Consider the following 16,385-nt stretch of genomic DNA (forward strand, 5'->3'; position numbering starts at 1 on the left):
ATTCGATTTGATCGAATTTTGCCCGATTTTGCCACTTTTTATTATGTAAAAATAGGGGGCAATAAAAATTTTCATATTTCTCAAGACTTTGATTGAATTCGTTACGGTTCAAAATTTCCAAATTCAATAAAAGCTCGTGCAATTTTCGATGATAGAAAAAACATCGCGACATTCGAAACGTCACTGGAAACTCCATTTTTGCGGGGTGTATTTGTTTTCCAAATTTCTTTTGGCTCTTTTCACGTGGTTTTTTGCAATTCTGAACACCTGTCTCGCCCACAATGGCCCTAAGATTGGTTAAATTGACCCAGAACATTGTGGTTCCGGCAGTTAATCGGGTAAATATTGGCGCAAAACTCATCAAATGGCATGGGTTATGTAATTTTCTCAAGGAGACTCCACTGATCCGGGCACTTTGGCACCTTTTCAGAGCTATTCCGTGGCTGCAGCGGCAGAGATTCAGCACAAGAGTCCCCTGCAGAAGAAACTTGTAGGTATTTCATGAGTCCAAGACCCAAATTGTCGAATGACATGTATTTTTGCGCAGACCAAAATCCCCAATGCTCAATACGGAGGACGACATGCGGTCACAATGCTTCCCGGAGGAGGAATTGGACCAGAACTGATGAACTACGTTCGCGATATCTTCAGGTAAGTGTCCCTGACTACCCACCAGATGACCCACTTTTGCCCTGATCGGTTGTCAATTCGAAAAAATCGAGAAAAATCTACCCAAATCCTTGTTATCCTCAAAATCCCGATTGGGAAAATTCTAGAACAAGGATAAAAGATTTTAAATTTATTTTCTTTTTTAATTTTGATATGAGCAATATGGCTTATATTTCATTCTACTATGTAATTAAAAATTATTATAATTTAGCCAATTATAGCACAAATTAAAATCAATTGCGCTTTGATTGAGAAAAAAAACAAACGATTGCACTTCAAAAACAGAATAATTTTACATTTCTTCGAGAAATCTCAAGGTTTTCCACTTGAAATTCAAAGAAAATTGCATATTTACAGTCCCATGCATGAAATAGTACCGCGCATATCTTCTATTTTTTTTAAGTAATTATTTTGGTAAATCCAGTACCGTCGTTGCGGGTGACTTTGCACGTTTTTTCGCTGTTTTTCAACTTTGCTCTCTAAAAGTGGATAGTTAAAGTGAAAGGAGGGGGGTTTTTGAGTAAAATTATTTGTATTCAGTTGTTAATGAATGGATTTTGTGCCACTAGCATTAATTTTATAAAATTTTACTATGCTTAAAAAAATCAAGAAAAAAGGCTTGCACTGGGGATAAGGTGCGGGTGACTTTGCACTTTTTAATAAATACTAAAAAATCAACAATTTCTGATAATAAACGACAATGAAGATATTCACATCTAAGGGTAAGATGCACGAGATCTACAAGATGACATGATCGCCATCTTGATTTGACGTTTCTGTCCGCCATTTTGAATAACTGTCAAACTCTAAAACTGGTTCGATTGGGTTGAAATTTTAGTATGTTGTAGCTGATATCAAGACCTTTTCAGAACGTATCTATGTTCCGGTCTACGTCAAGTATTTACCTTGATACAGAGGCTCAAAGTTTAAAAATTTGAAATATTCATATTTTGGCGATCTTTATTTTCTAATCATTAATTTTAAAACCTAAACGAAATGCCTCAGTAACCATTAAAAATGGTTGAGGCTTTTATTTTTTATATTTATTTACTCTAACATAATTTAAAAAAAATGAAAAGTGCATTTATTTATTTTTATTATTTTTTCATCTTTGCAAAACAGTTTTTCAGATCTTCAAATAATATTCTGTTATAAAGAAAAACATTACTTTTCTTTTTGTTTGTTATTTAGATCTCATCGCCTAACGATAGTACTGCCTTTTTTGTGATGGTTTCGATAAAAGAAGCCCTCTGTAGTTCTGTTTTCATGAAAGTGTTAAAATTTTGAACTTGGAGCCCCAGTATCCAGACAATCGCTTGACATGGATCGGATGTTATATATGTTCTGAAAAGGTTTTGACATCAGCTAGAACATACTAAAATTTCAGCTCAATCGGATGAGATTTTTGTTTTGACAGTTATTCAAAATGGCGGACAGAAACGTCAAAACAAGATGGCGACCACACCATCTTGTAGATCTCGGTCATTTTATCTTAAATTATCAAAAAATTGGATAATTTTTAGCCAAATACTTCTATAATAAAGCTTAAGAAAGACCGTCACATGCATTTTTATAACATAAATCATGCGTTCTTAGGAAGATTATAGTGAAAAAAAAATATTTTAATAAAAATAATGAACAAAATCGAAGTGGATTATTCTAGCCAGATAAATTTAGAATAGATTTGGGCAATTTACTTCTCTGAAATCGGTTTTGGAATTGCATTTTCAGATAACTTTTTCGCGGAGTAGCTTTTTGACAAAATACCTATACTAGGATTTCATTGACTATTACTGAAACTACAAGAATCCTTTTGAGGATCATTGTACCTTAATTGGTACTTAACATATCCCTATATACTTTGATATGGTAGACCGGATCGGCGAAGACTATCAATAAGTGCTAGAATTGTTCAAAGTCTCACGAACAGCAGAGTGCAAAGTCACCCCCCGAGTGCAAAGTCACCCGCAACGACGGTACTTAACAGTCGACAGAGGATCGATAGATTTAAAAGAAAATCTTATTTAAAAAAAAATTGTAAGGGAAAAACTTATTTTTTTACAATTCTTAATTTTTTCTTCTCGTAAATAGACTGAATTAGGAAATTTGTTTAAATAACCTAGAGGTTAAGCTCCAAAGTGAGTGAGGTTATGTAAAAATATTGTCATTTTTTACTGGTAGATTGAAGCCAATTGAAACATTCTCACTCACTCAGAGAAATTGATATCTTGCAGTAAATATATGATTTGAAAATAAAATAAACCTTATTTCTTTTTCATATTATGCTATTAGATTTTTTATGGTTATGTTGATCATAACCTAAAATTTTACTGCTTAAACTCCATAGAGAGGCAATAGTTATACAGTAGACTCTCTCAAATTCAGACATTTGGGACCGAAATGTCACCCGAATTAGAGAGAAATTCGGGCGACAAACTTTTTGAAATGCAACGATTTTTTGTTCATCTGCATGCACATATTAAGTTTACATACTCATATATATTGTAAATTTCATGAAAATCCCTTAATAATGCAAAATCACATGAAAACTTAAGACAAATCATGGTAAATTTAAGGATATTTGCTTCGTTCAATAATCATAATCAAACTTGAAAAATGTCAACGAACTTTTTTCGAATTTAACTGTCGCCCGAATTAAAAAGTAGCCCGATCTTAAAAGAGCTGAATTAGCGAGAGTCTACTGTAGCTTAATCCCTTCATACTGGAAAACTCAGAAAAGAAATTTTTTGGAAAAAATTAAAAAAAATGTTTGAAGGTATTTTCAAACGGATATAAAAAATTGCCTTTTGAATTTCATACTGTTAGAACTTTGAGTACTATGACAACATATTTATTAAAATGGCGCTTTTCAGGTGGCAATAAGTATAGCTCCAGAGTATTTATTTTCAGTCATTGGAGATTAATATCTTTTAGTAATTTAATTATTAACTTTAATAACCTAATTAGGATCATTTTAATGAAGTTTTTTTTTATAAATTTTGCTGAAATATAGTGAGGAAAATGTTTAACGGACAAAAATAAGGGATTTAAGGACTTGAAAGGGATGGAACTTGAAAACCGATAAATTTTCAATAAAAAAAATGACAGTCTTATCACCTTACTGACAAATTTTCCCACATAGATGATCGAAAATATTTAAATGTACAACACAGTAAAAAATGTTTTTCTACCGAAATTTAATATGAAACAATGATGCCTGCTTAGTCTCATCATGTACTGTCAGTTTTGCCACAAGTGATTTTGTTAAGTGATTACGGAGGTCTTCAGAATACTGAAACAAAAAAATATCAAAAAGAAGCTTCTTGCAGTTTGATGAACAAGAAGGTGTTTTACGTCATTTGAGCGGTTCAATTGTTTTTTCAAACAGAAAATAAGTAAATACAAGACTTGTGATTTTTTTATTCGAATAAATCGGTGCAAATCGGTTGTGAACCGGTTCATAACCGGTAACTCATTTTAATTCTAAAATCAATTTTATTACTTAAAACTATTTTGAGGATATTTCGAGTGATTTATGATTAGGTACAGAACGGTTGTGAATCCGTAAATGTTAAATAATGCGAAAGTACTTTAAAGATGTAGCATCCAAGTCACGAGTTAGAGCGATTTACAGAGTCTAGAGCGCCTTGCCACCCTTTTAACTTACTTTATGGGTTAATGAGAGACTTGGATTCATCATTAGACCCAAACGACAAAATTTATGGTTTTGAGAAGTTATTTCCTTATTAAGCCCAATGTATTTTTTTTTTATAAAGTTAAGTATTTTGTGCATATCGCGATCCATTTTATCTATGTTAAGACACTTGTTCTTTACGCTTTGAAGGATTTTATTTTACTTAATTTCTATTCATTATTGTCATAAAATTGCTTTCATACGAAAAGAGGCTTTCTATTTTCCTTTTGGATAAGAATTTAGTTTTAAAATTTTTAAATTAAGATAGAGGTTATCTAAAAATGGTCATATTTTGAATATGAGATATTTCTAAAGAAGTTTTGTTTAACCGCGATTAATAATTTAGATAAATTAACAATTTAGTTAATTTAGACCTAAAAGTCAATTAGTACTATGAAGTTATACAGAAGTGATACTGAAATATGATAAACTACTCTAATGACCCCAATCACTAATTTAACATTATTTTGGCTCTCCCTTTGCGAAATCACTGCAGAATTTTCATTATAACCTAATTATTTCTTGAATTAGGTCAAACATAACCTTACACAATAATATAACCTCTTTGTCTCAATGATGAATAGATTTATAGGGAAACTTATTTGTGTGAGAATTTTAATTGGAATGCCTTGATATTTAAACATATTGTGCAGCACGACTTTGTCCTTTGTTTTAAACGTTTTATATGAAAATGAAATTTCTATAACCTCTCAAAGTTTTGCTGGTATATTCAGACATTCATCAATTTTTGAAAATTGATGTTTGGACTTCAGAATAACTCAATTTTAAAAGGAAAATATCTTAAGATTTATGATTTCTGTAATTATTATTAATAAATCATTACTTTGAATATTGATTTTTCCCAGTAAAGCATTTCTCGATTCTTAAATAACAGGAAAATTATGAATTAAAGCAATATGGGCTTGAAAAATGCACTTTACTGTAATTTTCTTCGTGAAAATTGTTTACTAACACCAGAACACCATAGTAGTATTACTTCCTTTAGATGAAACCTCATAAACACATGCGTCAATATTTTTTGCACTCACCTGTAAATTTTAAATTCTTGTTTGAAGTCCAAAAAACGCATTTTTACAATATTTTCCTTTCTCTTTGTGGAAATTAACTCAGCTTCTTTCTCAACGAAAAAAAATAATTTTCTCAAAGTATTTTAAATGCAACAAGCAAAACTATCGCGTGTTTTAGCTGCATTTCCCAATAACCATCCAAATAGATTAGCTTTAAGAATTACCAAAGCACTTGCAAGTGTTACAAGTGTTTGTTGTAGCAATTCCTTATCATTTGGAGTTGATCAGTGTGATCTCTGTGAGTCATAAGGTCTCAAAAAGATCTTGAAGAGATGGATTATTAAAAAGGGAATTCTCTGGGGGATTTTCAGCTACGCTGGGGTTCCGGTGGATTTCGAGGTGATTGATATTGCTGGAACGGAGGAGGGGAATGAAGATCTTGATTATGCCATAACATCGATTAAAAGGAACGGTGTGGCAATCAAGGGAAATATTGAGACAAAGAGTGAAGAAGCGGGAGTTATCTCGCGAAATGTAGCTCTGAGGAATGAATTGGATCTCTTTGTGAATGTTATGAATTGCAAGACATACCCAGGTATCCTTACGAGGCATCAGAAACCTATTGATATTGATATAGTGAGGCAGAATACTGAGGGGGAGTATGCTATGCTGGAACATGAGAGTGTTCCGGGAGTTGTAGAAAGCATGAAGGTGGTCACGAGGGAAAATTCTGAGAGAGTTGCTCGTTTTGCCTTTGAACATGCTCGTGCATGTGGCCGAAAGAAGGTTACAACCATCCACAAGGCCAATATTATGAAGCTCTCAGATGGGCTTTTCCTCGAGGTGTCTCGGGAATTGTCCAAAGAGTACCCAGAAATTGAGCACAATGATATGATCATTGATAATTGCTGCATGCAACTCGTTTCTAATCCCTATCAATTTGACGTGATGAACACGACAAATCTCTATGGGACAATTATCACAAATGTTATTTGTGGATTAATTGGAGGAGCTGGATTGCTCTCCGGAAAGAACTATGGTGATCACTATGCCATCTTTGAGCCCGGAACTCGAAACACTGGAACTGCCATTGCAGGGAAGAATATCGCGAATCCAGTTGCTATGTTAAATGCCTCCGTTGACATGCTTAATCACCTGGGCCACAAGCATCATGCATCAATCATCTCTGAAGCTATTCACAAGACTCTAGTGGATGATAATCTGCGCACCAAAGGTAATGATAGCTATCATATCGCAATATATTGCATAAATAGCAATTTCTTTACCTAATTGTGGGATTAACATATTAATTAACCGTACTTGATCAGACGGCTCAGACGGTTTAATGGGTGTATCGAATGGAAAAAGGGGTTTCTTTCCGTTTTCATTTGCTTCTCAAAGTAGGAGATTGGCATTTGAAAGGAAAATTTGACCTGCTTTTGAAGTTATGAATATTCTTGAAAGAATTTTAACCAAGTGCTGAATTATCTGATTCTGCAATTATTGAACTGAAATACGAAATTTTTCAGAGCGACTAATTCTTATTCGTAATGATTTCTGTGAATAGGTACGAGGTTATGTCACCGATTGAGGTTATGTTGGAGATAACCTAATCTAGACAGATTATATTTTGAGACTTTTTGAGATAATTTCTACTTTATATGTTCTCGTCAAGAAATTGTCAAGAACTTTTTAGGGTATTCTAAATCTCTTTATACAGCTTTCAAAATAAGAAAATTAGTGAAAAATACTTCCTGATAAAAATGCAGGAGAGAGGTTATGTTACTCTAAATATGTTCTTCTTGGTTGTTATTTCCAACATGAATTGTTGTCTGTATCTAGAGTTTTTCTTTATGAATGTTGCATATAGAAGTTATTGATTTTTTTTTGCCTTCAGAAAAATTAGAAAATACAGCGACGCATTTACTTATGGTTCGATTTTGCGGATCTAAGTTTCAAAGGTTGTATTACAAATATTTGTTTCTTAAATGTTCATTGATGATTACGTTTAGTTTATATTAAAAAGTTTTTGTGCATAAGAAAATATAACACTGTTTAAGCTCATACAATAAATGGAAGTAAATTTTGAAATATTTTTGGTATGAATTTTATAATTATTTTAGGACATCTTCCGAACTTTGTTATAATTTTTTCATTTCTTTTTGCAATATTAATATTTTTTTTTGACAATTCTTATATTAGTTGAGCATACATTCTAGGTTTATCAAAGTTTTATAGAAGTTTTGCATGAAGTTACTTAGGTGCAGCAATATTGCGATTTCTTTTCAAAGTTGTCTGATTGGACATTATGAGTAAAGTCTGCTGAAAAAATAGGTCACGTTCTATTATTAAATTCTCTGTAAAAATTCAATATTTAATGTGTTATGAATAGATAAAAAGGCAAGGGGTGATTCACTTTGAAAGCCATTAGTCAATTGTCCGAGAAACGCATTACTAAACTCGAGAAACCTAATTTTTGCATCGCAAAATCCGAGAAACTCAAGAATTGTACCGAGAAACTCAATTTTTGCATCGTGAAATTAAAAAATAAAACCTCAATTTTCGCATCGCAAATCTCAAGAAACTCAAGAACTGCATCGCGAAACCAGAGCAACTAAAGAAATGCATCGCCAAACCCAAGAAATTTTACAATTGCATCGAGAAACCCAATTTTTGTGTCGCGAAATCCGAGAATCTCAAATCCCGAAAAACTCCAAGAACTGCATTGCGAAACCCAATTTTTCTCAAAAAGAACCCTCGTTTTTGCATCGCGAAATAGGATAAACCATTGCATTGTCCAAAGGCAATGGGATAAATTCAATTTTCCTATTGCAAACCCTGCAAAACCCAAGAACTGTACCAGAGAAACTAGAAACATTTGGCAGTAAAAATGAGAATGAGTTACCCGAGTTACCCCTCGATTAATTCTAAATTTTAAACGTATTTTACAAATCGTCAGTTAAATCAGCATTTGTCGTAACTTAATGTTTGCGATTTTGGGATATATACATATTTAGATTCGGCGTAATTTTGTTTATTACACTCACTTGAGAAAAAGAAACATTTATAAGCCCATTAAAAATTATTTTAAACAAAAATTATCGTAAGTGCCCTTAATTAATAAAAATTTATCAGAATTTGTCGTAACTTCTATTTTTGGGGAAGTTACGACAAATTTTCATGCAAAATTTGCTCTAATCAGCATTTGCCGTAACTTTTTTAGCTCGCTTGCGTGGCTTGTAATTTGCAGAAAAAAATTAATATTTCTCATTAAAACGTTTACAAACTCTTTCATGTATCCAAAGACAGTGCGAATAATGCAACATTAAAGCATTTTAATTCGATATTTGTGAGAAAAAAAGTAAGGAAAAAACCCTGCCCATCTGTCATTAATTTAAAACAAAACAAGCGACACGGTGCACAAAATTTATTAAATAAAATTTATGAAATAAAAGCTTTTAGGGACAGGGACCAGTTTAATTGACTAATTTAGTGAAATAAAGGCACTCATTATCACTAGAGTAATTAAAATTGATATAATGTGTTTTTTAAAATTGTCGTAACTTCCAAGATCTCCATACATTGGAAGTTACGGCTTTATAAACGGTGCAAGTTACGATAAAATATTATTGTCTTTCTTCTAACATATATCTCAATATCTTAGCTTTTAAATCATTTTATAAAGATTTTCTCAAGTTAACTTACAGTTTATTAGTGCCACTTTTATTATTTTGACTCAAAAGTATCGCATTCGGGGCTCATTTTTAAGAAAAATAATGTTGAACTGAAAATTTCGTCTCTTGAAAAGTTGCCAAAAGGAAGTTACGACAAATGCTGATTTAATTGACGAAATGTAGAAATGCTTTTGAGAGACGTCAAAAAAAAATTATTAATATGGAAATGGTTTTAAAAACACAGAAACGTTTCTAGAAACAGGGAAGCGTGAAGCGTTTCTAGGATCGTTTGTATGTTTGTAAAATAGCGGAAACGGTTACAAGAATTTCCACGATATAAAATCACTTGCTTTCACAAAGAGTGTCTACAGGAAGTTAAATTTATTGACGTCAAATTGACAATTGTGACAAGATTTTAGCGCTATAGGCCTTTTTTTAATTAGGGGTTCATCTGGAAGATGATTGCCCCGTATAGGCCTTTTTGGTAGCATGTTAGTAACTTTTTATACAGCACCTCACTCAAATTGCGTGAACAGTCGTAATGACGCTTTTAAGAATTTCAGAAACATGCCAAAATTGCAGAATATAAATTTTGAATTCAGAAACAAAATTGAAGCAAAAGAATTGATAATTTTTTTTCTATATATGAGCTAATTTTAGGGTGTAAATTGATAAACACTCATCATTATTTCAAAAGGGGGCGTGGCCTATATTGACTTTTGGCAGACTTTAATTAAAACGTCCAAGAAATTCGTGTTTTTTTGTAAGAAAAATTAAAAGCCCTACCAAAATAGACTAACAAATTCTTTATTAGGGGAAAGTGCTCTCCCTTCGAACGTTCATGCCTTCGAATAATGTGAATTTCATTTGTTTTTCGTAAGAGATGTACACTAAATTATCACGGATTTATCAACAATTGGTGATAAGCCAACTAATATTTAATAGAAATGTGTAAGTCTCTTAGGAAAAATAAGAGAAAATTCACAGTAGTCGAAGGCATGAACATTCGAAGGGAGAGTACTTTCCCCTAATAGAAAAGCACATTTATCCTAATCTTTATCTATAATTTACCCCTGGAAAAAAATATCTCAACTCTGTTAAAGTTGCCCTTGAGATTTTCCCTGGGTAATTTTGCGGTTTTTAACTCGATTTCCGGGGTTACTTTCGCAGATATTGGCGGAACTAATAGCAGCAGTGAGATTGTGGAGAATATCATCAAGCATCTCTCATCGAAGGTGACCCACTGGTAAATTTTCATTTATCTCAATTTTCTCCTCAAGATAAGGCTTCCCTTTCGGTGTCTTTCGGGATGGAAGATCGAGAGGTGGTCTTACTTTGCAATTTCTGCGTTTTGGGGGGATGATTTATCATTTGGGGAGTGGATTCCCACGTGAATTGTGATAAGGATATAAAGGGTAGGGGTGTCCCTTTTGAGGAGTCAAATGCTCAAAAGGGGACTAAAAGAGAGAAGTGACTAGAGATTTTTCCAGTGATTTGGCGGGGAATTTAGAGAGGCACTCGAAGCATCCACACACACTTTTGTGCACATTTTTCTTCGACCCCCCATTCTCCCTCCATTTTGTGTTGTGTTTTTGCGTTTGGGTTTGAGGCACTTTCCCTGGAAAAGCCCATTTTCTCAATAACAAACATCTCTGGGAGAGACAATTTGTGTGGTGTGCTTAAGTTTTTTTTTACCCTCCCTGAAAATCCTCGTGAGATAATTGATATTAAACTGGAATTTTGTCTTGCGACTAACTCAAAAAGAAAAAAAAGTTTTATCCCAATTTATTTTTTGTTGTTATGTTATTTGGTCATTTTAATTAATCTTATCCATCTTTCTCTTTCTTTTCTCTTTTTTTTCTCTCCCCAAACAGGCCTGTTGGACTTGATATTACTAATTAAAATAATAACCAGAAATGTCCCAAGAATAATCTTAAGAAAAATGGCATTTAAAATTCAAGAAACCCTCCATATAAAACGGTTAATTGAATTTAAAGTGCAATGACAAAAAAAAAATTAAAGAAAAAAAAGATGATGAAAAAGGTATGAATAGTAGAATTTGTCACTGTTAAATTTTTCTTTATCTGTTTTTAGTGAAAGAATTTCTCATTGAATAATTTAACACAATTTTCATTGTTGGCTGTTTTTCTACCTTACACTTACACTGCATGTATCTAATTTTTTTTAACTTGGCGCATGGTACACATTTCGCCATCCGGGGGCATTCAACTGATCGATAACTTATGCAGAGTCAATTGGGAATTTTAGTTTTTAGTGATATTTGAAGAGATATGGGACAAATCATACCATTGAAGAATTTAAAAATATTTTTCCCTACATTTCTGCAGCTATTCAAAGATTTAGACGAGTTAGACGAGTAGAAATTTTCATCAAAATCTTTTGGGATAATTTAAATATGCAATCGTTACTTCAAAATTTATCTAGGAAAGAAAATTCCAGGATTTTGAAATTATTGGATGAATTAGTCGACTTTAGACCAGTTTTTATTTCACGACTTTGACAGTTTTTGCGTAGTCAGTGGAAACTGAAATCATAGATACCATTAATAAATATTCCTTTCAACTTTATATTTGTTGTTTAGGTGTTCGTAGAATATGAATTTATTGGTCTAATTAGTATATTTATATCTTAAATCTGGTATAAGTTTTCTACAAGTATTATGTTGTAGTACAAAATTTTCAGTTAAATGTGGGATAACATAAAACCTACTGTCGTCCTTGTTTGTAATTTTCAGAAAATCTTGGGTAATTTGGCGTAAATCGTAAAGCTAATAAACTGGTATAAATTGTCTGAGTATTTTTATAAAAGAATAGGATCGCTAGGATCCTGTAATTTAGTTTTTAATATATGGCTTAGTTATATTGTTTTTTTGGTAATTTCCAATGTATTTAGAAAACTGGTCTAAAGCGTAAACTGATTCAATCTGGTATAAATTTTCTATGAGTACTTTATTGCTTTAGTACGAAGCCTGTGAATTTTATACCAGCGGTTCTCCATCTTTTAGGCAAATTCGTATAGTTTCAGATCTAAACCTATTGCAAAATTTATATTTTATTTTATTTATAATGTATTATATTCTTTTTAATACATTTTTACTAGTTTTTACTAAATACATCATATCAATTCCTCAATTAAAAATTTTCAATATATTTTCACTCAGCAAAAAAATATAGAAAACTGTTATAATTGAATTCTTTGGCTTTCTTATGAATTATTTTCGATTTTTTTATGTTAGAAATTTCGTCTAAAACTTTTGACTTTTCTTTAGTGAAAGGAATGTACAATATCTGGCTGAAACACAGTCAAGTTCAAAAGTCAAACTTAATTATTTACGTTTTATGTCATGTTAATTTCGGAAAATATTGGGTAAGTTGGTCTAGATCGTAAAACTAATAAACTGGTATAAATTATCTATGAGTATTTTATAAAAGAATAGAATTCTACAATTTAGTTTTTAATATATAGCTTAGTTATATTGTTTTTTTTGTTTAGCAATTTTTAATGTATTTAGAAATCTGGTCTAAAGTGCAAACGTATTCAATCTGGCATAAATTTTCTACGTGTATTTTATTGAAGAATACGTTCTAAAGTTTTGAAAAAAAGCCTTTGATTTCATATAAGTTATTGGATTTTTTACATCGTGGTTTGTATTTGACTAATTCGAATAAGTTCAGATTTTAAAATAATTTAAAAACTTGAATTTGATTTTTTTTATTTACATTTGGGATTAAATTAATCATATTTATTTATTTATTTATTTATTTATTATATTTATTCATTGTGTTTATGCTCGAGCCTTTTCAAGTAATTATACGTTTTGCGTTTTGCGTCCACCGCCGTCTTAGCGTTGATAACCAACCTCCGGAGTGTAAACGGTGGAAAACTCCTTTACAGGTTCTTCTTTCATATCAATTCCTCAACAATGTTTTACTCAACAAAAAATAAAGAATATTGTTATAATTAAATTCTTTGACTTTTTTATAAATCATTTTTGTAATTTTTGTGTCAGAAATTTGGTCTAAAACGGTTAGCTTTTCTGTAGTATAAAAAGTACGATTATCAGGTTAAACACAGAAAATTAATTCAATATATCTAACTAAGGCCTTTTGTATGATATCTTTCAATAAAAAAAGAAAAATATTTGAGATTTTCGACGAGTTCCTTTATAACCAAAGACGTCATAGAAATATATTTAAAACATACAGTTGTATAAATGTTTCTTTTCGTTTTTATTTTTAACGAATTACCTATTATGCCCAACGCACAATAACTTTTGTTTTGTAAACATGTTTTTGACATTTCAATGAGAGTGAATGAAACCGAGATCTAGTCATCTTACTCTCTCTCATATGAAATTTTGAAAACATGTTTACAAACAAAATTTATTGTGCGTTGTGCATTAAAATCGAATAAAAATAATGATCAATTAGTTGCTATAAATCTTTCGACGAGTTTTGTTTTTTTAATATCAAGTACTAAGAAGGTTCTTGGGAGCGTATTAATCAACAGAATGGGGTGATGTTTTGGCATTTTACAAAGGTTTTGGAATTTCTAATAAGTCTATGCTGCTTCAAATCTGTTATTAACTAGTAAGAAACCAGTTATTAACCGATAAGAACTTTTTGTCCGAAAATCTAATCTCTCTTAAACTATTTTGGAGGATCTTTTGCGTGATTAATGAATCGGTTCAAATCGGGTGAGAAACGGTAAATGATGTGAAAGTTTTGAAGCACAGGATCCTCTCGTTCAGTAATAACTTTTCCGATTTAAGAGCTTTCTCCGGTTAAGGTTTTTTCTGTACCGATTCAAAGGTATATCAGAGAGAACTTACCTAAAAACACATTGGAAGTTCGAACATTTAAACCGACGATTGCACAAAAATTAATAAATTCATGAAGAAATACATTTATTGCAATGAAACTGCAATTCAAAACGTTTTACCATCCTGAAATTCCACAAAACTACACAAAAATCAACTTTTTACAGCAATTTACACAATGTTGTTGAAATATTATTGACGATTGAAATGTCAAAAATACAGTAGACTCTCTCAAATTCGGGTATTTGGGACCGAAATGTCACCCGAATTAGAGAGAAATTCGAGCATCAAGTTGTCTGAAATGCAACGATTTTTTTGTTCTTCCGCATACTCATACTAAGTTTACATACTCGTATTTATGGTAAGTTTCATGAAACCCCTTTTATAATGCAAAATTACATCATAACTAAGACGAAACGTGCCAAATTTCAGAATATTATCTTCATTCGAAAACTTAAAAAATGTCGATATATTTTTCTCAATTTTTTTTTTTTAATTTAACTGATGCCCGAATTAAAAAGTGGCCCGATCTTAAAAGAACCGAACTAGCGAGAGTCTACTGTACCGAAATTCGAAATGACAAAACAATCAGCGCTACAGCGGCGAGTATGTGAACTTACACTTTAGGCTTTTGATAGATTTTCGAATAGTTTTGACTTGACTTTGAACTTGAAGTGGCTTTGTCTCTTCGAAAAGTTGCTACTGAACGGAGCCAGGGTTCGAGCGTTTCGTAAATCATGCGTCGTATTACCACCCCTCTTTAATTGCTTGATTTTGTCTAAACTGCATGGTTATTCAAGGCTTTTTTTTATAATATTTGCTCAATATACCAGTTTTATTTTATAGTCCGTTTATCTGTTGATCTGTTTAAGGTTTTAGACGAGTTTTTTGATCAACACTACGAAAATTTATACTACTTTTTTCATGATGAAACTAACTTTGAATTTGGGCTTAATTTAAAAAATGCAGGTTAGCTTTTCTGCTTGAAGCTTTCGACGAGTTTCCTTTTGAAAAAAAGAGCCTTACAAAACTATTAGTTGAATGCCCCTGGAATTTCCTCCATAATCGTGTACAATTTATCTACCATTCTTTCTTTCTCTATGTTTACCATAAAAAAATCATCTTTACTTCCCTCGACAGAATGTAAATCTTCATCTTGTATAGATACTTCCGAAGCATTCCATTCAAAGTAGAAAAAAATGCATTTTTGCTGACCTAGCCAGACTAGAGAGTTCGCCTAATTGATAATGATTTCATGTTCGCCAAAACAAACTTTTCACTTGTAGAAGCTAGTTTTAGTCTAAAATGCACTCAAATCATCGGCAAAATTGCATTTTATAGAAAGGGAATTTCGTATAATTTGATTTATTTAAGTAAATTACTTTATTTGTACTTTTCTCTATAAAAAAAAACTTTTTTTGGGGGAGGATTGCACTTCAATTTGTTCTCCTTTTTTGTGTTTTCTGAAAGCAAATTGACTTGCAATATGTAGCATTTTCTTTTACTCTGCATCTTGCCTTTCACTTTTCCATGCAAATGTTATTTCTATCGCGTTTAAAAAGAAGTTCTATAAAGTCTATAGGAACGAGAAGCTGTGCCATGGCAATAAAGATTTTTTTTATGTACTTTCTCGCCTTGCAATCTCTATGCTACGTTGGATTCTCTATCTTTGCGGGAGAATTAATGACTTTTTGCTTTATTAATTTAAAATGTCTCTTGACATGTTTTCAAAGTGATTGGCATTATCGAGAAAACATTTTGAGCACAAAAATCAGCTGTTTTTTTTTTAGACGTTATTTTTCCTCTGTCGTGTTTTTTTGTTATTTTGTCACGGATGTGCATTAATTTGTCTCTGTTGCTTTTTTCAGATTTCAACAATGTTGCAAAAATAAAATCAAACTGATAAATGGATCTATGAGAGTATTATTTAAGTAAATTATTTAACAGGAGAATCTTGTGTGAGGAATCATTGTACAACAGAATATTTTATTTAGTAGATGGGGCATGTAATGTCCGAATTGCAGTCATGTTCACAAATTATACCAATTTCTGACGAAATGTTGAAAAATAAAAGATTGTTTCAAGTGAAATTGTGTTGTTTTTTTTTATTCGTTTACTGGAGGTTTTTTGGGTCAAAAGATCAATTTCAAACATGGCGGATGATGGATTGTTAGCATTCGTGGAAATCAATATGGCGATTTTGAAGAACAATTTTTCTGTTACAGGTAATTTTTTATAAATGCTTGCGAAATGGATAAACTGATTTTGCTAAGTGTCATATTGTTACAAAGGTCTTGAAATTTTCTACAACCTATTTCACTTTTTTTTATAAATTTATCTTTTATTATCTGAAACTTATGAATATTTTCTCCAAATGTGTATAATTCCACTGAATATTATGTTAGAATTTTCGAAAAGTGCACATCGTAAATGAAATTATTTCTAAACTGAAAAGTTAGGTCTTTCTTTCTCCAAATATT

General features: G+C 31.6%; 1 protein-coding gene across 2 annotated transcripts; it reads left to right on the forward strand.

Annotated features, from left to right (window-relative positions):
- Positions 1 to 150: 150 nt before the first annotated feature.
- On the forward strand, positions 151 to 15,995 carry LOC129809670 (isocitrate dehydrogenase [NAD] subunit gamma, mitochondrial). 2 transcript variants are annotated; one of them, XM_055859693.1, is made up of 7 exons: positions 171 to 338; positions 431 to 490; positions 548 to 651; positions 5,763 to 6,625; positions 10,236 to 10,311; positions 10,940 to 11,108; positions 15,774 to 15,995. In XM_055859693.1, the coding sequence occupies exons 1-6, from the start codon at positions 282 to 284 to the stop codon at positions 10,965 to 10,967; spliced, it is 1,188 nt and encodes a 395-aa protein (XP_055715668.1). In that variant the 5' UTR covers positions 171 to 281; the 3' UTR covers positions 10,968 to 11,108; positions 15,774 to 15,995. The 2 variants fall into 2 exon arrangements, with proteins under 2 accessions (XP_055715669.1, XP_055715668.1); XM_055859694.1 differs by lacking the exon at positions 10,940 to 11,108 and having other exon boundaries at positions 151 to 338.
- The last annotated feature ends 390 nt before the right edge of the window (positions 15,996 to 16,385 follow it).

The sequence above is a fragment of the Phlebotomus papatasi genome, chromosome 1 (genome assembly GCF_024763615.1).
Source record: "Phlebotomus papatasi isolate M1 chromosome 1, Ppap_2.1, whole genome shotgun sequence".
NCBI lineage: Eukaryota > Metazoa > Arthropoda > Insecta > Diptera > Psychodidae > Phlebotomus > Phlebotomus papatasi.

Excerpts from the sequence above, each read along its gene's own strand:
- LOC129809670 (XM_055859693.1), top strand. The coding sequence starts at position 282 with ATGGCCCTAAGATTGGTTAAATTGACCCAGAACATTGTGGTTCCGGCA. Across the intron at positions 652-5,762 it reads TACGTTCGCGATATCTTCAG|CTACGCTGGGGTTCCGGTGG; the intron begins GTAAGTGTCCCT and ends GGGGATTTTCAG. Across the intron at positions 6,626-10,235 it reads TGATAATCTGCGCACCAAAG|ATATTGGCGGAACTAATAGC; the intron begins GTAATGATAGCT and ends TTACTTTCGCAG.